Source organism: Arvicola amphibius, unplaced genomic scaffold (assembly GCF_903992535.2).
Source record: "Arvicola amphibius unplaced genomic scaffold, mArvAmp1.2, whole genome shotgun sequence".
NCBI lineage: Eukaryota > Metazoa > Chordata > Mammalia > Rodentia > Cricetidae > Arvicola > Arvicola amphibius.
Window position 1 is genome coordinate 4,855 of NW_024582210.1, and position 22,966 is coordinate 27,820.

Below are 22,966 nucleotides of genomic sequence, written 5' to 3' on the forward strand. Positions count from 1 at the left end.
ATTTTCTCAATGCTAATGAGAAGGGGAATACGGCTGCAGAAAGACATTGGATAATGGAAAAGTCTGCTGAATTAAATCAACCAGTTTATTTCAAGGATGTGTTGACCTCACAGTGGAAGCCAGGGGATGTGCTGTGTTGGGGAAGGGGTTTTGCTCTTGTCTCCACAGGAGAAGAAAAATCGTGGATACCATTAAAGTTAATAAAGGTTCAGTTTGAAGAGGAGAAGCCCCTTGAAACAGAAGAATAACAATTCATGCACAAGGATGGTGAACATACTGATGGTAAGAGACCTATAGTTTGGGGGCAGGGTTCTTTTCTTATCTCCACAGAAAGACGCTCACCTTCAAAGGATCCGAGAGACCCTGGATATCTTAAATACTGATGGATGGAAACCAGTTGCAACCCATCAAGGATCAGCATTAACATTGGGTAAGCTCCTTGAGTATGAAAAACAATTTTTTGAATGTGTGTCAATATGCATTTCTTTATAAATATTTAGAGCTGGTTTTTTGGAGTTGGACTCTGGCCCAGTCCCTCTCCAATTCCATGCTTGTTTATAAAAGATTTCTCAGAGTTTCTGTCTCAGGTCAGGAGCCATGTTATGAGACAGAATAATAATACTAATAATGTTAATAATGATACTAATATATTTGCCTTCTTTGCCCTCCCTAATATCTATGTCTGTCTTTAATGCACCTTTCATTGAAGATATACATGTATATGTCGGCATATGTCTCTGTAGATAATGCTTATCTTTCTCGTAACAAACAACAAATTTTTTCTTCAGTAATCTTTGCGGTTTCCAGGATGAAGATGGGGCCCTGCAACATCAACTCCAACTGGTTATTATGATGTCATGTTTTTGTAGCACTAATATTTGGCCTGTTTTTTGGTACCAATTGCATATAACACTTTTGAATAGTGCACATTTTTGACAAAATTCTGGCCGGATCTTCTCAAAATATTCAGAGGCTAGACACATTCTTCCTAGATGAAATGTTACCCTGGGTTTTATACCATCATTTGCTTTCACAGGACTCCTTGAGAAGAAAAGTCACCCTATGTCAGCTGGAAGCAATCTTAGATGATGACGCCCCCTCTCCCAACAAAGTTTACCTTCAGGTTTAGGTACACGAATTGGTGGCTGGTATAGGGTTGAGGGGTTGAGAAAGGCTTTATATGGACTCAGGTATAAACTACATACACACACACACACACACACACACACACACACACACTCCTTTTTTTTATTTCCAAAAAAAGGAGGGATTAACTGTTGGTCTGAAGGAATAATTGATTTTTGTGAGTTATTGTATTTTGAAAACTATATGGGTGCTGCTGATTCTTGTATATTGATATATTGAACATTGTATGAGAGTATGATCCTAACTCTGTTTGAAACAATTGTTATATTGAGATATTTACCATATTGCAATGTACATTTCTACCTCGGATATAATTTATGTAATGTCCCTGTTTATATTTGGAAATCATTGTCTTCATTTATTGCACAGTTGTCTATTCTATTAGTCATACAGTTAGATAAGTGTTGAGAATTATATGTTTGTCATATTTATATTTAGGATAATCAGGTTTTTTAGACACATAGAGATTATATTTAGTATAGATAGCATAATCTTCGACCTCTTTGAAGAGCTGTAGAACATGGAATTTAATCTAACCCAGAGTTTTGTGCTTATGAGACATAATCACTCCTGGCAACAATGCTCTACTCCCGAGAGAACGTTGAGCACCAAAGACACTCCACTGGGAGTTTGCTTCTTCTTGGCAGAACTGGCCTTTGGGCAAAGAAAAGCCCATACCTCCACTACTGACTAAGATACAAAATATCCATAAATGGATAAAACAGAATTGTCTTATCTTGCCAAGACAGGATAGGATAGTTCTACTAAAGGTTCCTTGCCATTGAAAAATGATATGTCAGGCTATATCAGGCCTTAGCCAAAGTTAGTTGCCTCAACATTGCTAACAAGATTTTGTGTGGTTGCCCAGGTAGTCAGTTGTCTCTGTCATCTGTTGCACATTTTAGAAGTTTCTCATTTGTGCTTCCTGGTTGCTTTAGTAATATTACTTCCCTTCTCAGATCTTTGATGAGGTTGAAGATTAGATAATTGTAGCTACCATCTACATTATTTAAACTTCCTGAAGTAGAATGTTTAGTAAAATTTCTGTTATATGTTCCTCGCCTAATATTGTTTGTTTCTTGTAATTTTATATGATCTATTCCCATTGTATATAGTTGTATTTGGTTTCTGAATCTGCCTTATTTAGACAAAAGGGGGAGATGTTGGGGCAGCTGGCCAATCCATGCCTTCAGGGGCATGGCTGCTCCAGGGGAGAAAGGTACCTTTAAAAAGAACCGGGTTGGGGATAGATGGCCTTGTTTTTTCCCCCGCTTGACTCTCTGCTTTGCTGGAGCTTTGGCTTTGTAAGTGTATCCCACTTTCTCCTTTTATTAAAACTGATTTATTCTAAAAGGACTATTTTTGGTTATTTCCAAATTTATCTGACCGCCGCTACATTACTCGTACACCCTGGAGTGTGGCCAACTCACCAGAGGTCACAGTCTTAAAGAAATCCTATGTTTGTACTACCCATGGTTATTGATAACCAATAACATCTCAGCTAGGGATGGGAGTTCATGCTCACCTCCCCTCTTCATGCTGGGATTTTGTCTGGCTTGAACTTGCACAAGTCTCATGTATGCTGTCTTAACTTTTTTGAATTCATATGCAGAAACTTCCTGCTGATTTTTGTAGTCATTCATCACGTCTGACCCTTACAATCTCTCTGTCCTACCTTCCACAATAAGCCTGGAGCCTTGGAAGGAAAGTATGCGATATAGATGTCCTCTTTGTAGCTGAGCATTCTAAAGTATCTTATTCACTCTATCAGACCAGTTGTGGGCCTTTGAGTTTATTGTTATCTAGTGCAAAGGGAAGATTCTCTATGAGAGTTGAGAGATCGTTACTCTGTGGGTATAATAACAAGTCATTAGGAGCAAGTTTAATGCTGTGCCCATTTAGTAGAACAATAGTAGCAGTTGCTCTCTTAGGACTGTGACCTGTCTAACCACAGGATCTTGGACCTGAAATTAGTGGCAGGTGTAAATTTCAGCTTATGGAGTAGGCCTTAGTTTCATTCAGAAAGTGCTTGGTTACTCCCATAACTTTTTTGCCACCATGGTACCAGTGAGCATGTCTTGCCTGGCCAATCATTATTATAATTCACAGTGTTCATTGTTGGGGTAGGATTGGTGATTACTTTTCACTGGTAGTGCACAGAGTACCTTCTATCATATCTGAAATTATCCAGAAGGAGTGGGCTTCTAGAAAAGTACCAGCTTGAGTTCTTTGTATTCTGTGACTCAAGTATGTGATGTTTTCAGCAATAGTGTCTACCACCGAATTCTGGAAGGCAAACAAGAACATTGTCAATAGCCTTAATATCTGGGGGTCCAGAAGAATCTCAGAGGCCAACAACTCCAAATATACAAATGGAAAACATCTCAAGAAAAAATAAGGAAAATAAATCCATTCACAATAGTCTCAAAAATATCTTGGAACAAATCTAACCAAGAAAGTGTAAGTATCATACAATGAACATTTAATACACTGAAAAGAGAAACTGAAGAAGCTAGCAGGACATGGAAAAGACTTCTCATGTTCATGAATTGGTTGGATTATTATTGATAAAGTAGCCATTTTACCAAAGAAACCATCTATAGATTCATTGCCCCCCATCAAAATTCCTGTCTTTACATAAATTGAAAAACCAACCAATCTCTATATGGATCCCAAAGACCCAGATACCCAAAACAGTATTGAACAATAAAAGCCTTATAGGAAGTATCACCCTTCCAGGTTTCAAGTTAATAGTCCAGAGCTATAGTAATAAGAGCAACGTGGTACTGGTATTAAAACAGATGCACTAACCAATGAAACAGAAGTGAACATGCAGAAATAAGTCCATGCATTTAAAGCTATTATATTTTGACAAAGAAGCCAACAGTACACATGAGAGAAAAGTCAGTACCTTCCTACACATAATACTTTCAAATTTAATACCTGCATGTAGTGAATGAAACTGGATCGTTATGTCCCACCCTACACAAAACTCAGCTTCAGATGGATCAACATAAGAATGGATTAGTCCGTCATTTCTAAGATCAGTTTTTTTTTCAAAGTCTTAGAACACAGAGTATAACCAAATTCTTCTGGTTTTCCCTAAAATTACCCACAATGCTTGTCTCACAGTATTGTAGCCTTCTCTAGCGTTCTCTTACAAATTTTCCCATTAGGCAATCCTAAAAGTCCTTCCAACCTTTGAAGAGTAATGATTTCATTCTTGGTAACAGTTTTCCCTTGAGATTATCTTCAAGCTGCTATAAGGAAACACAGGAAGCAATTAACTGAGAAAGATGGTATTTATACAACCTATACATTTAGGTTCATTTCTTAGTTCCCAGTTAGTAACTAAAGAAACAAAGGTGGGAAACTTAATGGAATAGCAACACAAAAAGATGGATTACATGTGAATCTAACGTTATTGTCATCATCTGGAAAGAAAAAATAATAATTTTTGTTTGGAAAACAAACACAGCCCAATAATTCCTCACTATCCTCATTGTTCTAGTGTCTTCCATGACAATTAATTAAAGGACATTTTGCTTTTAAAATTTTTATGTGTATGAGTACCAGCATGTATGTATGTGCACCGTGTGTATGCAGTGCCTGTGGAGGTATCAGATCCCCCTGGTACAGGAGTTCAGCTCATTGTGAGCTGTCATATGAGTTCTGAGAATCAAACCCAGGTCCTCTACAAAAGCAATAAGTGCATTAACCACTGAGCCATCTCTCCAGCTTGGGCAAGTTGCTTCTTGTCACACTTTGCACATGCATGTCATTTTTAAAATGTGGGCCCTATCTCTACCCTCCTGATATTTATGTCCTTCCAATGTGACTTTGAAACTCTTCTCCTCAAGGTGAGGCATATGTTTGTCCTTGGAGTCCTGACTTGCCTCTTCTGATAAAGAAATTCGTGCTGGTTCCAAGTTGTGCCCCCCAGAGCCTCTCATTTATTCTCATTCTCTTGGATCCTGCCACATCACCATGAGAGCTGCCTGAGTGAACTCTGCCACATAATACCTCAATACCTGTATCTTCTCAGCCCACAGCAAGCCCTTAGCATGAGTGACTCCAATTTTACTTAGAAAGACATGGCCCAACTTGTAGACAGAAAATAATTTGTTGTTTGAGGCATTGCATTTTGAGAAGGTTTGTTGTAAACCAATTGCTGACACATTTACTTCTGGTTCTAATCCATTGATCATTTGTGTATTGAATCTGAAAGTCCCAGAAAGCAAATCCATGTACTACTTCTGTATCCAAAATGGGCAATAAAAAACATGCATACTGGTAACCATATATGGAAGTTTTTGGCCCAAAACATATGACTTGAGAGATCACTATTTAACAGGGCCCCAGACCTTAGTAGGCACCAGACCTTAGCACAACTGACTCGATAGAAGTACCATTCAGGCTGTAAAACTAAGCACATGCACACCACCACCTGCCAAAACTAAAACAAAGGCCTAATCCATAAAAGTCCATATTTCTTGGAAAGTCTCACAATGTACTAACCTTTCCTTTTGGTTTCTATAGTTCTGCTTTTGGCTAGTTGTTCTTGCTAACTGTAGTATGTCAACCCAGGACATGGTTGTTGTGCTTAAAAGCTCACCCTGAGAAAGGTTCAAGGGCTATTCTGGAATCTTTAGCAACCAGTTTAGTCACCAGCTGACTAATAAACACTTGCTATTGACTTAATCCCATGTTTAAACAGTCTTCTCTAGGGAACATACCACAACATTTCTGGAGGCCCCAGCGAGATCCCAGAGACCAGACCTTAAGATCCTGGGTATTAGAGGGTGCTCAACCTGGATATTCCAGGTCCCCAGGACTCCCTAATTGCTGCTTAATGCTTCAGAGGGGTCTAACACCTCCACCCAAGAAGGAAACATTAAAAAGTTGCCTGGTCTGTCACCTCTGTAGGTAAGTCTGATTAAGGTGCCTTCAATTTGGACACATAGGAGGGATCAGGCACAGCTACTGATCCAGTGTCCAGAATCTATGTGAGATGTCAATGGATCCTTCTGTCCAGGTATATGACTGTGTGGTGGCCACCCCTGGTTGTCTTTACTGTGTCTCTGTATGTCTTTCTATAGGTTTCTGTCAGTTCTGTTTTCCTGTATTGACCAGTGGGTTTTTTTTGGTGTGAGAAACCCCTGGCTTAAGACCTGTGCCCCATCCCATTGGGGACCAGAATCCTTTTGACTTTGCCAGATCACCCAGAGAAGCAAAAGTAAGAGAGAGAGGGGGGGGCAAATAAATTAACAAAAAACAAAAACCAAAACCCTCCACCTGCCCCACCCCAGGAGCAGCAGTGCTTGCTTGTTTTGTTGATTGACTCCTGCTCACATCAGGGCTGGTCCTTGTGTAGAAGTGGGGAGGGGCTGGGCCTCTCATCCAGAGCCCCTACTTCCTCTCCCCTGCTCCTCTATCTAAGCAAATGCACACAGGGGGAGTGGGAAATAGCTCCCTGGATGAGCATTCCCTCTGCTCTCTGCCTGCTCTAAGCAGTCCCAGGGAAGGGGAAAAGTTTCCCTAGGCTGAGCCCAAAGGAAAAGAGAACATTCTATTTCTTTCTCTTTCATATTTTATGTCTCATTTTCAACCAGTGATCTGTAAAAACCTATGATTCTCTGAAGAAAAACAAACAAACAAACAAACAGAAAACAAACAAACAAAAAACACCTCTGGGTTATGCAGGGTGATTGCTGTTATATGACCTGCTTGGACAGAACAAATTTTCCTTTCTGTTCAAGGAGATTTTAAACCATTTCACTAGGTATTTTTTAGAAAGATTAAGCACAACGGCTAAAAAGATTTCTTTTGCCATCCATTTGGCCCAAGATATTAGAAAAAAGGTATAAAAGTTTAAAAAATTTAAAGGCAAAGCAGGTTCCAGTTGCTTGAGGTAGCTTGAAGGGTGTTTATCAACACAGAACTGATAGGGACAAGACCTTTTGCATAAACTGAAAGCCACCATCCCCTTCTCTAATGATGAGACACAGTTAGATTTACAGATACCCAGCAAAATCTTGATGTTTTATCCTCTGTTAGGAGAAACCAACACCTGCACCCCCAGGACTGGCCCAATGCCAAGCTCCTATAATTGTTCAACTAACTAGTTCAGCTACTTCTGTCAAATAAACAATACCCAAGACCCTGGAAACAAAAGGGGAAATTGTAGTCCATATTGCCTTGCTTGAAGAGACAGGCATCTGGTGCCCTGCCAGTCACCCTGAAATACACCTCTCCTGTCTGGGAAAGAATCTGTTACCCCTGGTTCTCATGATTCTTCCAAAGAAGTAGGTGTACACTATCTTGCACCCGAAAGATGTGTTTTTCAGTCTCCCATTGGCAGAGGTGAGTTGACCCATCTTTGTTTTTAAAAGGACAGAGACAGTGGGATGTTCTATGGGGCAATGTACTTGGACCAGGTTGCCCTCTCCCCAGGATTTAAAGACACTAAATGCAGACTTCCTTCTGTCAGAGGTTTCACGGAAAAACAGATTATAAAGGGGCCACAGAGGGACTGCTGCAGGAGTTACAGATCTTGGGCTACAAAATGTCGGCTAAGAAAGCCCAACTTTGTACAAGACTACCTATCTCAGCTGCCAGCTAAAGAGAGGCAACAGGAGACTGTCTCAGGGTAGGATTGCTGCCCTCCTTCAGATCCCAACTGTGAAGACTAAGAGACAGGTTCATGAGTTCCTAGATGCAGCTGAATATTGCTGCCTCTGGATACCAGAGTTTGAAAAAAAAATGTCTCTATGCACCAGCAGAAAGGAGGACTCTGATCCCCTAGTCTGGACTGAGACTAAACCAAAGGCATTTGAAGCTTTAAAAAGATCCCTGACTTCCACTCCAGTCCTAGAATTTTAAGACAAGGGGAGTTTTAACCAAAACTTTGGGGCCTTGAAAATGCCCTATGATGACTGGACTCTGTACTGGCTGGTTTTGTGCATCAACTTGACACAAGCTAGAGTCATCAGAACCAAAGGAGCCTCAGTGGAGGAAATGCCTCCATGAGATCCGGCTGTAAGTTTTTTTTTTCAATTAATGTTCAAAGGGGTAGGGCCTAGCTCATGGTGGGTGGTGCCATCCCTGGGCTGGTGGTCCTGAGTCCTATAAACTGGCAGGTTGAGCTCATGGGGAATGAGCCAGTAGCCAGACGGCCTTTGCATCAGCTCCTGCCTCCAAGATTTGGCCCTGTTTGAGTTCCTGTCCTGACTTCCTTCAATAATGAACAACAATATGGAAGTGTAAGCCAAATAAACCCTTTTCTCCCCAACTTGCTTTATGGTCATGGTATTTCATTGCAGCAACAGAAACCCTAACTAAGACAGACCCTGTAGACACAGGACGGCCCACCTGTCTAAGAGCTATGATGGTACCTGCTAGTTTAATGAGCCCTCTTGCCTAATGATGCAGGTGCTCATCCATGACTATTAGGAGATGAAAGATGAAACCAGGTACGTGGGAGCTGAATTCATTACTTTAACCGAAGTGATTTGGGCCTGAGCCAGGTACCTCAGCCCAGAGAGTAGAAGTGATTCATCTGAGCCAGGTTCTCACGTGCGGTAGTTTGAATGTAGTTGTCCCATATAAGCTCATAAAGAGTGGCACTATTAGGAGCTGTGGCTTTGTTAGAGTGGATGTGGCCTTGTTGGAGGAGGTGTGTCACCATGGGGATAGGCTTTGAAGTCTCATATATGCTCAGGCCACACCCAGTTTTCAGACAACTTTCTGCTGCCTGCAGGTCAAGATGTAAGAACTCTCAGCTCCTTCTCTAGCACCATGTCTGCCTGCACGTCACCATGTCTCACCATGATGACAATGTACTAAACCTCTGAACTATAAGCAAGGCACCCCATGATGGAGGACCCTCAATGGTTAATAAAGAAACTGCCTTGGCTTTTTGATAGGGCAGGATTTAGATAGGTGGAGTAGACCGAACAGAATGCTGGGAAGAAGGGAAGTTAGGCAATTGCCACGCCTCTCCTCTCTGAGAGAGACGCCATGGAGCCAGCCACCAGGTCAGGCATTCTGAATCTTTCCCGGTAAGACACCACCTCGTTGTGCTACACACATTACTAAATATGGGTTAAAGCAAGATGTGAGAATTAGCTAATAAGAGGCTAAAACTAATGGGCCAGGCAGTGTTTAAATGAATACAATTTCCGTGTAATTATTTCAGGGCATAAGCTAGCCAGGCGGCCGGGAGCCGGGTGGTGGGACACAGCTGCTGCTCCTCACTACAACCCCAATTAAATGTTTTCCTTTATAAGAGTTTCCGTAGTCATGGTGTCTGTTCACAGCAATAGAAACCCTAACTAAGACGGTTGTGGGAAAAGGAAAGTCCAACACCTTATACACAGACCACCAGCTAGCATACTTTTAGTACTGGGCATGTCCACCATTATAGAGCAAGAGGGCTTCTTACCACTGGGAAAAAAAGGACATTAAAAAGCCTTGACCCTTCCCTTACATATTGCTGGCCTCCACTGCTGGGCTGCTGACCTGGCCTTTGACAGATGGCTCTAAGGTCAGTGGGGCCCTGTTGACATTCTGATGACATGGTCCTAGTACTACCTGAGAGTCCATGGTAAAGAAGAAACAGACAGCTCAGATCCACAGGTTGATGGAGGACCCCAGAGAGAACGATTATTCTCCCAGAAACAACTGGCAGGAATGTTAGTAACCGACCTTCACCAGGCCACTCAGCTGGGGTCCATAAAACTTTCTGAGTTGCTCAGACCAAGGTATGTTAGGCCTAGACATGGGATGGTCTAACATGGGATGTCTCAGCCAGATGCCAGGTTTGTGCTCAAGTGAATCCAAAACAGAGAACCCTTACCCAGGAAGGGGTCCAGATGAGAGACCAACACCCCAGTCAACTCTGAGAAAACTGACTTCACCAAGATCCGGCCTGCTTGGGGAAGGTTTAGGTGGGTAAAATTGTTCCCTACCTGAACTAAAACTGTTCAAACAGTGGTTACAAAGCTCCACCAGGAACTGGCCCCCTGATGAATCCTCCCCCTAGCAATGGGGTCCAACAATGCCTGGTTTTCATAGCCAAAACCTCTCAATTAATAGCCAAAGCTTTAAACATAAATTTAAAACTTCATTGCGCCTATAGACCTCAGGGTTCTGGCTAGGTAAAAAGAATAAAAAGGACATGAAAAAAAAAAAAACCTTTAACAAAACCCTTATTAGAGTCTACCAAAGGATAGACAGGCCTTGTTTGCTTTGCTCCAGCCCACTGCACCCCATATAGGGAGGGATTTATCCCTTCTGAGATTATATTTAGAAGACCTCCTCCACTACTTCCCAGGTTCAGAGACGAATAAAGGGCAGAACTCTCTCACCATTTATTTCTTGAGTCCCCACAGGCACTCCAGTCATCCATAAAGGCAATTCCACTGGACTATTCCAGAGACCCTGCTGACCTCCGAGTCCACCAGCAGCTTCCCTCTTGTTCCAGTTCAGTGACCCTATCTGTATCAGACAGGGAGACAAAGGGGCACCGAAACCAACTTGGAAAGAACTCTACACGGTCATTCTCTCCACTCCTAAGGCAGCAAAAATTGCTGGCATTACGGCATGGATCCACCTCACCCATGTCAAGAAAGAGAAAGCCACAGATGCCGCTGCCAAATGGACTGTTTCCAGACGGTTAACCCGTTGAAATGAAGGCTTCATTGGGTCCCAGCCCCTTCCACTCCCTGCCCCTCTACCTCTTCCTCCTGAGACTTGGTTTTGGTATGGATACAGGGTTATGGTCCAATCCCCACGGTCCTCAGGCCTGGACCTGGGAACTGAGGGAGGCAAATACAGGAAAGGTATTAGCTAGTGTGACTACAGACCAGCAACGCATCTTGATCTTTACTTACTGATACCTACTTTAAATGTCTGGTTATATGGAGAAAAGAAAATATAGGAGAATTTATCTTTTGAGATAAAAACACAGAATTTTATAATTCTATACATGCCCTGTGACTGGGCCCCTGGTTGCCAGAAAACAAATGAGTTTTAATTGCAAGAATTGGCATTATAAAACTGAGCCTTCCTAAAAAATTCTTTTAAAAGATTCTGGCCTTTGAGAAACAGGAAGAACCTGGGGAATCAGACTGTGTGCCACAGGAACGGACCCTGGAGATAGAGAACAGCCAGGATTGCTGATTATGTGTAGACACTCAACCCCCATAGCACACAGGGTTAGGAATGAACCAGACTGTCAGGCTATTGACTGGCAAAACTCAGTGTGACTGGGGGCAGCCCAAATTAACCTTAGGAGATTTCTAAAGGGCTAAAACTTGTCTGATATCCAAAACCTTTAACCTAGACACTCCCTCTTATTCCGATGCCTGCTAGTCTGCCTTCACTGGGCCTCGGAGACTACTTGGTGAGCATATACCAATGGTTTAGCTAAAAGTGCCTCTTCTTACGCTTTCCAAACGTAGATAGGTTGATCAGGACCTAGAGGTATTGAAAGTTTCAGCTTCCAAATTAAAACAACAGTTGATTCTCTTGCAGAAAATGGTCCTACAAAATTGGAGAGGCTTAGATTTCTCATGAGATAAAGAATGCTATGGCCAAGTAGTGGTGGCTCACACCTATAATCCCAGCACTCGCGAGGCAGAGACAAGTGGATCTCAGTGAGTTCGAGGCCAGTCTGGTCTACAAGGCGAGTTCCAGGACAGCCAGAACTGTTGCATAAAGAAATCCACAGACCGTCTTAGGTCCAGACCTTAGCACAATTGACTCGATTGAAGTAGCATTCAGCCTGTTAGACTTAGCACATACACAGCACCACCTGCCAAAACTAAAACAAAGGCCTAATCCATCAATGTCCATAGTTCTGGAAAGGTCTCAAAATGTACTAAACTTGCTTTTTCGCTTTGATGGTTCCACTTCCGGCTAACTGTTCTTGTTAACTAAAGTACATCAATCCACAACATGGTTTTTGTGCTTCCCTGGGATCCTAAACACCCAGTGTGGTATTGGCTTAATCCCATATCCCATATCAGAGCAGCCTTCTCCGGTTCATACTCCACCACAACGGGAGGTGACCAGAAGGGTAACAAATAATTGTCTTGTTTGTGTTTGTGTGACTAACGTGTCTTCACAGACCAGAATGAGGGATAGTGTAGCGATTCTATGTGAAAGATGTGTTTGATGAATCATTCTAATGTTTCATGTGCGTGTATACATGTGTGACCGGATGTACACACCTGCGCACATGTGTGAGCAGGCCAGAAGAGGACACTGGATGTCCTGCTCTGTCACTTTTGACCTTATTTCCTTGAGGCAGGGACTCTCACTGAACCTGTTTGAGCTAGGCTGGCCAGCCACCAAACTCCCAGGAGCAACTATCTCCCAATGCTGAAGTTACAAACACACACACACAGTCATGCCTGGCTTTTTTATGGGTGCTGGGGATCCAAACTAGGGCCCTTATTCTTATGCAGCAAGCACTTCTACTCACTGAGCCATCTCTCCAGCCTGGAATTCATTTTAACCTTAAACCACATGGAGTAGAGTTGGGATGCATGAGGAGACAGGTGTTCCCTGGTGTTAGAAGTTAGCAAGTAGAGGTTCAGGAACCCTCTGCTGGTTTGCTTCCTAATGTTATGATAAACATCACGGACAAAAGCCACTTGGGACGAGAAGAGTTTATTTGGCGTACATATCCTGATCACAGTCAGTTAAGGGAAGCCAAGGTAGGAAGGAGCCCAGAGGCAGAAGCTAATGCAGAGGCCGCGGAGGAATGCTGCTTCCTGGCTTGCTCTCATGGCTTTCTCAGTCTGTTTTTTCGTATAAAACCAGGACCACTTTTCTAGGGGTGGCATTGCCCACAGTGAGCTAGGCCCTCTAACATAATCACTAATCAAGAAATCTCCCTAGCACTGGGGACATGGCTTAAATATTAAGGGTACTGACTACTCTTGCAGTGGACTTGGGTTCAGTTCTCAGCACTGACATGGTGGCTCACAGTCATCTATAACTCTAGTTCCAGGTGATCCAGTGCCCTCTTCTGAGCTCCATGGTCACACAGCTGTCATATGCTGCACAGATATAATATTCAGGGAAAACATCCATACACATAAATATTTTTTTGTTTTTTTTTGTTTTTTGTTTTTTCTTTTTGTTTTTTTGAGACAGGGTTTCTCTGCAGCTTTAGAGCCTGTCCTGGAACTAGCTCTTGTAGACCAGGCTGGTCTCGAACTCACAGAGATCCGCCTGCCTCTGCCTCCCGAGTGCTGGGATTAAAGGCGTGCGCCACCACCGCCCGGCTCACATAAATATTTTTTAAAGATTAAAAAAAGATTATGTCCCACAGACAGGCTTAAGCATTCCTCAACTGAGGTTTCCATTTTCCAGATGACCCTAGCTTGTGTCAGATTGACAAAAAGCAAAACAGAACAAAACAACAACATAACTATATAACTAGCACAAACTTCCACGTGGCAAGATGGGCAGACTCAAGTTGGAATTGTAATGAAGGAACCTTGGGTCAATATGGCTTTGCATCTTATTCTGTTGACCTGAAATGCGTGAATTCTCTTCACTGTACAACTCTTGACAAACTCTCTTAGCTGCAGGTAACAGGGAGACATTTTGAAGTCCACTAGTTTTAGGGAAGAATACATAGTCTTCTAGGTCTTTGGAGTTCCTTATCTTCTGAGATTCTCCCAGTGAGAACACATCTCCTTACCTGGTCTGTGGTCCAGTCATGAGAACACACCTTCTCACATGGTCTGTGGTCCAGTCATGAGAACATACCTCCTCACGCGGTCTGTGGTCCAGTCATGAGAACATACCTCCTTGCCTGGTCTGTGGTCCAGTCATGAGAACATACCTCCTCACGCGGTCTGTGGTCCAGTCATGAGAACACACCTCCTTGCCTGGTCTGTGGTCTAGTCATGAGAACATACCTCCTCACACGGTCTGGTCTGTGGTCCAGTCATGAGAACATACCTCCTTGCCTGGTCTGTGGTCCAGTAATGAGAACACACCACCTCACCTGGCCCGTGTTCCAGCTATGAGAACAACACCTGCTCACCTAGCTTTGACCAGTCCCACTAATGAAAAAAGGAGTTCTTTCCCCACAACCACACCTTTTCTCTCCCTTCCAGCTGCCTTGACTGGACCTTTCTATATGGGCTCCAGCCCCACCCCTTTGGTACTCAGCTGTAACCCCCACTAACGATTCCCCTTTCCCAAACAGGCCACCATACATCATCACACACCTCTGGGTACAGAAATATTTAATGGTAACTTGATGTGGAGCTTTGATTTCAATACAGTGTACCCAAAGCTCTGGTTGGCAGGGCCCCAGGGAGGCAGTTGGACCTCAAAGTTCCAAGGGTCTGGGATCTAACGGTGATGGTTCTAATGAAACTTCCTGTCCTGCCAGGAGTCCTGTTCCTCATGAGGATTGCCATGGAGGAGCCTGACGCTCTGCAGTGGACAGCTGGTTCTGTCATCGCTGGTCATATTTTCATTGGTGCATATTAGACAAAGAGCGGTAATCTTCCTCGGCCAACCTTTTTGTTCTACCCAGAAGAGGACTTCGAGACAAGGTCAGTTTTTAGGTCCTGGGAATCCTCTAAAGAGCTATTCTGGGTTGAAGGTTGAGGAACTGGAGCTGGAGGAGGAAGGATCTGGGAGCTTTTGTCCTTCATTTTGGACATCTGTGCTGTCTTGTCACTCGTTCAGAAACTGTGGGTGTTGAACAGCCCTTGAAGTTAATGAGCAGACTGAGTTCTGTAGCCCCAATTTCTAATATCTAGAGAAGGGGGAGGGTACCTTCTTTTCCAAGGATATTAATTGATTTATCGCTGTGTGACAAAGTATAACCCACTTAATGGACTGAAAGAGTACCCACAAATATCTCAGCTTCCATGTTGGGCAGAAATCTGGGTGGGACTTGCCTAGGTCCACTGCTCATGGTCTTAAAAGTTACAGCCAAGCTGTTGGCAAGGCTGCTTTCCTTTCTGGAGTATAAGGGCCTCTTCCCAGTACACGGGATCGTTATCAGAATTCAGTTCCTCTAGTTGCAGGACCGGTAACCCCAGTTTCATCCTATAGGCAGCATTCATCCCAGTTCTTGCCTTTCAGTGATGGCAGAGTATCTTCTCCTAGTCTGTAAAGGGTCCCATGTGATTAATGTGACCCTGGAGGTCAAGTCTTATCACCTTTGCTAACAATGCAACCAATTCAAGGGAGGGACATTCTACAAGCATTGCATCTAATATAACCCAGTCAAGACAGCACATCCTGTTCTCTTTGCTTTATTATGCTGGTTTAAATGGAGCCACGGGTGCTGCCCACACGAAGGGAGAATTTCAAAAAAGCCTAAGAACTCCTGGGAGGTAATCTAAGGGAGTATCGCTATGCTGAATATTTATTTATCTCATCCATCTCTAAGGAGATTGAGGAGACATGGAAGAAGCAGCCACTGAGGTAAATGAAGATGTGTTGGAGGAAGCAGAGCATCTTCTTGAACCTCTGGAGCCAGAGGATGATGGTAAGGAAATCAATCACATGACCATGTCACTGGTCCCTCTTGGCCACTCAACACTGCACCTCCACCATCTTTGTATCAGGTACATTCTTCCAAGTCACCAACCTCCTGAACATCATGGACAGTGAATCAGCAAAGACAGACACCACAGAGCCAGGCCTGGACATGCGGAAGACCTTGGCTTCAGTCATAATCACAGAGAAGGCTACCACTGATCCCTGTATGGTGATGAATGCTCTCATCCGCTGCCTGCAGGTGCCAGAGGTAAGGACACCCTCCCCTTCACACCTTTCCTTTTTTTTTTTTTTTCTTTTTTTGGTTTTTCGAGACAGGGTTTCCCTGTAGTTTCTAGAGCCTGTCCTGGAGCTAGCTCTTGTAGACCAGGCTGGCCTCGAACTCAGAGATCCGCCTGCCTCTGCCTCCCGAGTGCTGGGATTAAAGGAGTGCGCCACCACCGCCCGGCCACACCTTTCCTTAGATCAGATGGCTTTAGATGCCTGGGAGCCCACTTACTCTTCAGTACACCTTTTTGACAACCATGGGCATAGTGTTAGGGGCCAATAAGCAGAGATGGTTGGCAAAAAAGGTACTCATTCCTCAGGGCCAGTTGGGGTTAGGGATTTCATGTTTGGGAGGCATCTCTGTGTCTGGTGTGGCTGGGAACGCTTGTCTCTGGATTAGCTGGTATTGTGGCCTGTTGAGGTTTCATGACAGAGGACCATAATCTGTGTGGCTGAAACACCAGAAATGGCTTTCCTATCAGTTCTGCATCCTAAAAGGTGTAGCCAAGGTGCCCTCAGATCAGGCTTCTGCTGAGACTCTTACTGGCTTGCTGACCACCTGTCTGACACTATCTTCATGGTTTTTCTTCTATGGAGAGCACAGGGGTGGGGAGTGAGGAGTACCAGTTTCTCCAAACAGACACCAGTCGATTTGGGTTAGGGCCCCACCCTTCTGATCTCATTAAGTCCCAATTGCCTTCCAAAGACCCTCTCTAAAGGCCATTTAACTTGGGGGTATTATATCAACATTTAGATTTTGAGGGAATTCAAGTCAGTCTATAACAGATTTCATTTTCTGCTTTAAAAGGCATGTACCCAGGCAGCTGGCGACTATCTCTAGATGCTGGCTACTTCTGGGAGGGGCAGGCTCTATAGCATCAGTCATCCTCAGACCTTAAAGCATCAGACAGCACAAGAAAGAAAACCTAATGATTTACCAGCTTTTTCATGTGCTTTATGTATAAAGTGTAAAGTAGACATGGTGCATAAACATTATATCTTGGTTTTCAAAGGTTCATGGACCAAGGACTATTAGAAAAATGTCTCCAAAGGCTACTGAAGGGGCAATGATAATTATAAAGCCAAGGGCTTGGCCTAGAGCCATGAAACACTTGCTGAGCAGTGACCATGGTCTGACTGTTTCTCTATGTCCAGAGTTCAACGTCTATATTATAAGCTGCATGTAAAATCATCTTAAGAGTGGCTTGTCGTACCTGAGTGAATAGGAGCCATCAAGTTGGCAAGACAGCCCAGGCAGCAAAGTGCTTGCCTTGCAAACACAAGTTTAATCCTCAGAACCCACATAAAAAAGCTAGGCATGGTAGTGTGCCTTTATAATCCCAGCAGTCAGGGCAGAGACAGGAAGAGCTCTGGGTGTGGGTGGAGAAGCCAGTCTAGCCTACCTGGCAAACTCTAGACCAGTGAGAGACACTGTTTTAAAAAATATGAGGTGAACAGCATTTGGGGAACAACACCCAAGGCTGTCTGTCTTCTGGCCTCCATATGCATGCACACACATAAGCCCACATGCATACATGCTCTGCCCCTACACACACACAAAAAGAGTCATTCTCAAATTTAGCTATTCAAATAGCAAATTGTGTCTTGGGCACACAAGCCATCTGTCCAAGCCCATCCTAAATCAGGTCTCCTTATCCGGCACTAAATGCTCCTCACAGAGAAACTGTAGGGGAGTGAGAAATAGGTTTTCTGTCTTGAGTCCTTGGCCAGGACAAAGGGCAGGGGGAGCCTGCCTCTTGGTCTCTTAAGCCTGACAGCATTTGGTGTGTGAAGAACATTGTGTGTTGACCATATGACACCTGCCTGGCTGAATATTGACTGAGACAATAGAAATAATTTGCAGGGGACAGTGAGTGTTAGATGAGTGGGCAGAACTGGGAAGGACTGGAGATGGAGGAGTGGGGGGTCTGAGACATGATGGCTGGAGAGTGGGAGAGGGAAGGGAGGAGAGACAGGAAGGGGAGGGGATGATAATGCTGGGTGGAAGGCACCGCCCCTACTGCCGCCCACCATGTTTGTTCCCAGATTTCTACCCAGCGCAAGGTGAATGTCTACAACATCCTGCAGGACATCATCCAACAGGAAGGGGAGATGGAGGAGCGCTGCATACAAAGGCTGGTGGCCATCGCCTCCAAGCAGATGAGGGATATCACAGAGGTAGTGGGGCCTGCATTCTACCGGGCCTTCCTTCCGCAGGCCCAGGAGCTGGACTGTGGCTAAGCCTGGCTCAGGCTGTCTCATGGGACTGAGGCAGACTGAGCCTAACAGAGACAGGAGGGTGGTAGTGGTGTCTTTCTTGTCCCCTTGCAGGTGGAGGATTTCGAGACAGCGGAGGTGGCCAGTGAGACTCTGGTGGCTTTGTCCCGAAACCACTTCAGCTTGGTCATGTATGAGCTGCAGCATCATCTCAAGCCCCAGCCTCACGGATGAGTTTGTCATTGTCACCTTGGCCAAGCTAGCCAATGGCAATGGTAAGGATCTGAGATCCTTACCCTAGTTCCTGGCCCGTTTGGGTTGGCCTAGGGCCCCTTCTTGCTCTCCGCTCCTCAGATTATCTCTATTTCTGGATCTACCCCTAATGTTTCTCTTTCTCCGTGACTCCACTCTGTGCCTCGTTCTCACCACTAAGATTCCATTTCTGTGTCTCTCAGTGTCTTTTTCCTTGTTATCTCGCTTTCTTCTCCTCTCTTCCCCTTACGTCTACACACACACTATTTTATGTTCTCCTCCTCTCTTTCTTGATAATTTTCTCCATCTTTCCACCTATAAAAACATGCTGAGCTCTTGGCCCAGGTGCTGGGTCCCAGAGATGAGGAAACCACGTGTGGTTCCTGTGTGACCAAGGAAGCCAGAAAACAAACGTTTATGAGATGACAGCTATGAAGAGGACAGCCAAGTTGACTGGTTGAGACCAGCAGAGGGGAGTGCTCTTAGTAAGATAGCCATTTGTCTAGCTGAGAATGAAAGATGGGAGAAAAGCTCGCGGAGAACATGACGGAAGAGAACTTGTGTGAACACCATGTGCAAAGGATACGGGGCAGGAAGAACTTGAAGAATGAAGTGGTGTACAGTGAGACTATGGGCATTAAGTGAGGGGCACGGGCTGAACCAGTATCCCCAGGACTCTAGGCTTCACTAAAGACACAGGAAACTAGCAAAGCTTTCTACGTTGCAGTTGCCGGGTGGAATTTGGGCTCCAGGGAGACAACTATGGCCACTGTAGAAAAGGGATGGGAGATACCCAGTGGGAGAGGGTGGTGTTTGGGCTGTGTAGTGGGCAGCTGTGAGTGGGCCCTGCTTGAGGGGACTTGCTGGTGCTCTGAATGGAGGTGTGACGGGATGGGGCAGTGGGGTGTAGAGAATCACTCCTGAGACTGGAAATACAGGGAGCGTTTTGAGTGTCAGAGGAAGGATCTGTTTTTTGTTTGTTTTGTTTTTTTGGTGCGTTGAGACAGGGTTTCTCTGTAGCTTTGGAGCCTGTCCTAGAACTAGCTCTTGTAGACCAGGCTGGCCTCAACTCACAGAGATCTGCCTGCCTCCACCTCCCGAGTGTTGGGATTAAAGGCGTGCGCCACCACCGCCCAGCTCAAGGATCTGGTTTTGAGAGTAGTCAACAGAGAGGCCAGGAGAAAATAGGATTTCTGTATGAATAGTCAGAGGTCAGGTCTGGCTGTGACCTTTCTATGGCCTTGATTTGCAGGTGGGTTTCAAAGCCATCGTGACTCAGAGAATAAGAAGGACCCAGACTGGGGAAGCCCCAGTGTAGCAGTGTCTTAGGAGGCACCCCAAGAGCACCCCAGGTGGAGTCAGAGACCTGGGAGAAAGCAGTACTGATGTTCCTCAATTTACAATAGCGCTACATTCAGATGGACCCATGGGAAAATGAAAACACACTTCATTAAGATGCACTGAATCCATATGATGCACCAACATCCTGGCTTAACCACACATGGACTGAGCTTAGTCTTTCTCTATAGGGGTGGGCTACTTAGGGCTGTGAAAGAGAGGTGTCCGCAGCATGTCAGTATAGCAAGAGGTCTAATCTCAGAGGTGGAAACAGGGCCTCTACTGAGGACAGATAGCTCTGCATCAGTGAAGTCAAACCACTGAGACCAGAGCCACCTGTAGTCCAGAGGAGACCAAGGTACCGCACGTCCAGTGCTTTAGAGGGAACAGTTGAAGGAGGGAGAAATTGCCTGCCGGCTGGGGATAGAAGCCTGGCTGGGAGCTGAGGAGAAAAGGAGGTAGCAACCGGATGGCCTAGGGGCACAGGAGGACCTAGGTCTACAGCTACTAACACTGAAAGACCTGGAAAGCGGGACCCAGCCAGGGAGGCCAGTAGAGAATTAGTTAATTATCGGAAACACGATTTTAGTATAGAATCGGAGGAAGCATGGAAGACTGCTCTCATCTTGAGGGAAGGGGCCAGGATTGGAGGGATGGCTCTAGACTCTGGGGTCCACCAAGGGATTCTCTCCGTGTCTGTGAGTCTTGTTGCTCTATTCCTCCGTGGGTCCCCACAACATCTGCTATCATCCACCCAAGAATAGAGAAACTGGGTCTTCATAGTAGACATAGGCCCGTGAGACAGACATGCTCTTGGCTAGGACCCTCTCTGTTTCTATATTTGCCTTCCTCTGTCCCACGACTCTCTGTCCCCTCCTCTGTCCCTCCTCTGTCCTCCACTCTTCCCTGCTTCTTCCTCACACCTTTCCCCTTCTCTTGTTCTAAATTCACTCTCTTTAATCACGACTGCCCTCAGCTATTTCCTGCCCTCTCAGCCATGGCAGGATTCCTGGTAGACTGTAGAATCTACCGATAGGAGGTGGCAGGCCACCTTCCGCCTTCTCCCCTCTCACCCTTTCCCTGTGGCTTCTCAATGTCCTACAGTGTTTGAGTTCATGCCGTACATGGGCATCACCTTGGCTACCATATTCACCATGTTGAGACTTGCCAACGAGGCCAAGATGCGCCAGGTGATCTGTAGTGGTGCGTGTCCCCTTTGGGCCCGTGGGTCAGAGGGAGAAAGGCGGTAAGGAATGGGAAGAGGCTTTGTGAATGAGAGGTGTGTTGGTTCCGAACCCAGCAGTTGCTCCGCCTCCTACTTTGGTCAGGGTTTCTGTTGCTAAATGATAAACACTGTGGCTAAAGGCCCTTTGGGGACACAAGGATTTATTTCGGCTTACGGCTTGCTGTCCATTGTGAAGGGAAGTCAGGGCAGGAGTGCAGAGGCAGAAACTGAAGTAGAGGCCGCAGAGAAAGACCACTTATTGGCTTGTTTTCCATGAATTGCTCAGCGTGCTTTCTTATACAACTAAGGACCACCTGCCCCAGGGTAGCATCTCCCACAGTGGGCTTCTCCCACATCAGTTGTTAATCAAGAAAAAGACATACACCCCCCCCCCCCACCACCACCACGCTTGCTTATAGGCCAATCTGATGGAGGCATTTTATCAATTGAGGTACCCTCTTCCCAGATGACTCCAGCTTGTGTTAAGTTAATAAAAAAAACAAAGAACAAAACAAAAGCTAACCAGGATAGTCTGTGGGATACCTTGCAGGCAGGTGGCTGAGGCTTGTAGGTGCACTTCAGAAGACCACGGTTATATCTGTGACTCTGCGCTTCAGCCCTTCAGAGAAGGGGGAGGTGACAGATGGTTGTAGCGGGGAAACATGGCAGGAGTACATTCCCTGCTGGACTTGACTCAGAGAAGTCTTTGGAGGCTATTTACCTCTGATCATCTGCCCTTGTGATTTGGTTATTTGACACTAGTTTGGGCCCCAAACCCCTGATGCCTGAGAAAAAGAAGGTCCTGTGTGTTTGCTGCTACTTTTATTGAAATCACCAGGTTGTGGCCCCATGTTGACTCTTCAGCCCCAAGAGGAAGGGCCTAGATATGCCTTTGTGTTCGCATGGGCATACGGAGTCAGGGGCTGTGTAGGGTAAACAGAGCAGAAGGAGGGGGCTAAGTAACCCAAAGAGGTTCATAAGGAAGAAGTGGCTCCAACTCCAACCCTCTGACCTGCCTGTCCTGCTGCCGGCAGCCATGGAGACATTCTGTGAGACAGTGCAGTTTTACCTGAGGCATCTGGAGGACAGTCTGTACCCCGTGATGACCGAGGACCAGTTTGCTGTGAAGCTCTTCCCAATGTACCGATACTTCGTGACAGTGTGGCTACGTCACCAGGACGTCGAGGTGAGACTTGCTAGCTCAGAGGTCCCTGCATTCCCCGGGTTGCGTTCCCCACAAGGCGCTGCAGGGCTTCTGGGTTCAGCCTCATTCCTGGAGCACCAGAGACCCTGGAACTCTGGGGATGCTGGATGGAGCGGACCCCGGAGGCTTGCTCTAAGGGCTGGACCGTGGCAGCAACCCATAGAGAGCTTTCAGGTAGGGTCTTGAGACTTGAGGGCACTTGCTCCTTTCCAGGTAATTTAGGATGTCTTGTCTATGACATACCAACTCTAAGAGGTAGGACTATTTACAAACAAGGAAAGTGAGGCACCAAAAGGTTTAGCACCTGCTCAAGAACAATTGGCTCATGAATAGGAGTCACATCTTGATAGTCTGGCCCCACTGGGGCTTTAGGGTGAGTCCTGGGCACTATATGATGCTAGAGAGTATTGAATGGCTAGATCCTGGCCTTGCTGCGCCTCGCTGACTTCACTTCTATGCAGGTGAAACTGGCAGTCATCAAGTCTCTGAAGCCCATGCTGAGCCTTCTCCTGCCCAATGATGACCTCGGGAACAGGTGTACGACTACATCCCCCTGCTGCTGGCCGAGTTTCAGGGCAGCCTGGAGGCACTCTTCATCACACAGGTGAGGGCCAGACTCAAGAACCTCTGATCCTCAAGAGTCCACAGGGTACAGCAAGCCCAAGGCCTGTGCCTGACATGGCACTGGGGAACCTGAGACTATTGAAAACAATCTGTCATTTCAGGTAGAAGAATCTCAAAGGGTCCAGGAAGCCATGGAGGTGGGCATGGCT

General features: G+C 45.4%; 1 protein-coding gene across 1 annotated transcript in view; it reads left to right on the forward strand.

Annotated features, from left to right (window-relative positions):
- The first annotated feature begins 5,958 nt into the window (after positions 1–5,958).
- LOC119805731 (maestro heat-like repeat-containing protein family member 2A) overlaps positions 5,959–22,966 on the forward strand; it is a 28,966-nt gene continuing 11,958 nt past the window's right edge. Inside the window, 11 exon segments of the mRNA XM_038317564.2 lie at positions 5,959–6,072; positions 14,567–14,732; positions 15,581–15,679; positions 15,759–15,940; positions 18,004–18,135; positions 18,289–18,392; positions 18,394–18,449; positions 20,869–20,967; positions 22,024–22,175; positions 22,655–22,715; positions 22,718–22,797. Of these exon segments, the coding sequence (XP_038173492.2) occupies positions 15,595–15,679; positions 15,759–15,940; positions 18,004–18,135; positions 18,289–18,392; positions 18,394–18,449; positions 20,869–20,967; positions 22,024–22,175; positions 22,655–22,715; positions 22,718–22,797 (951 nt within the window). The 5' untranslated portion in view covers positions 5,959–6,072; positions 14,567–14,732; positions 15,581–15,594.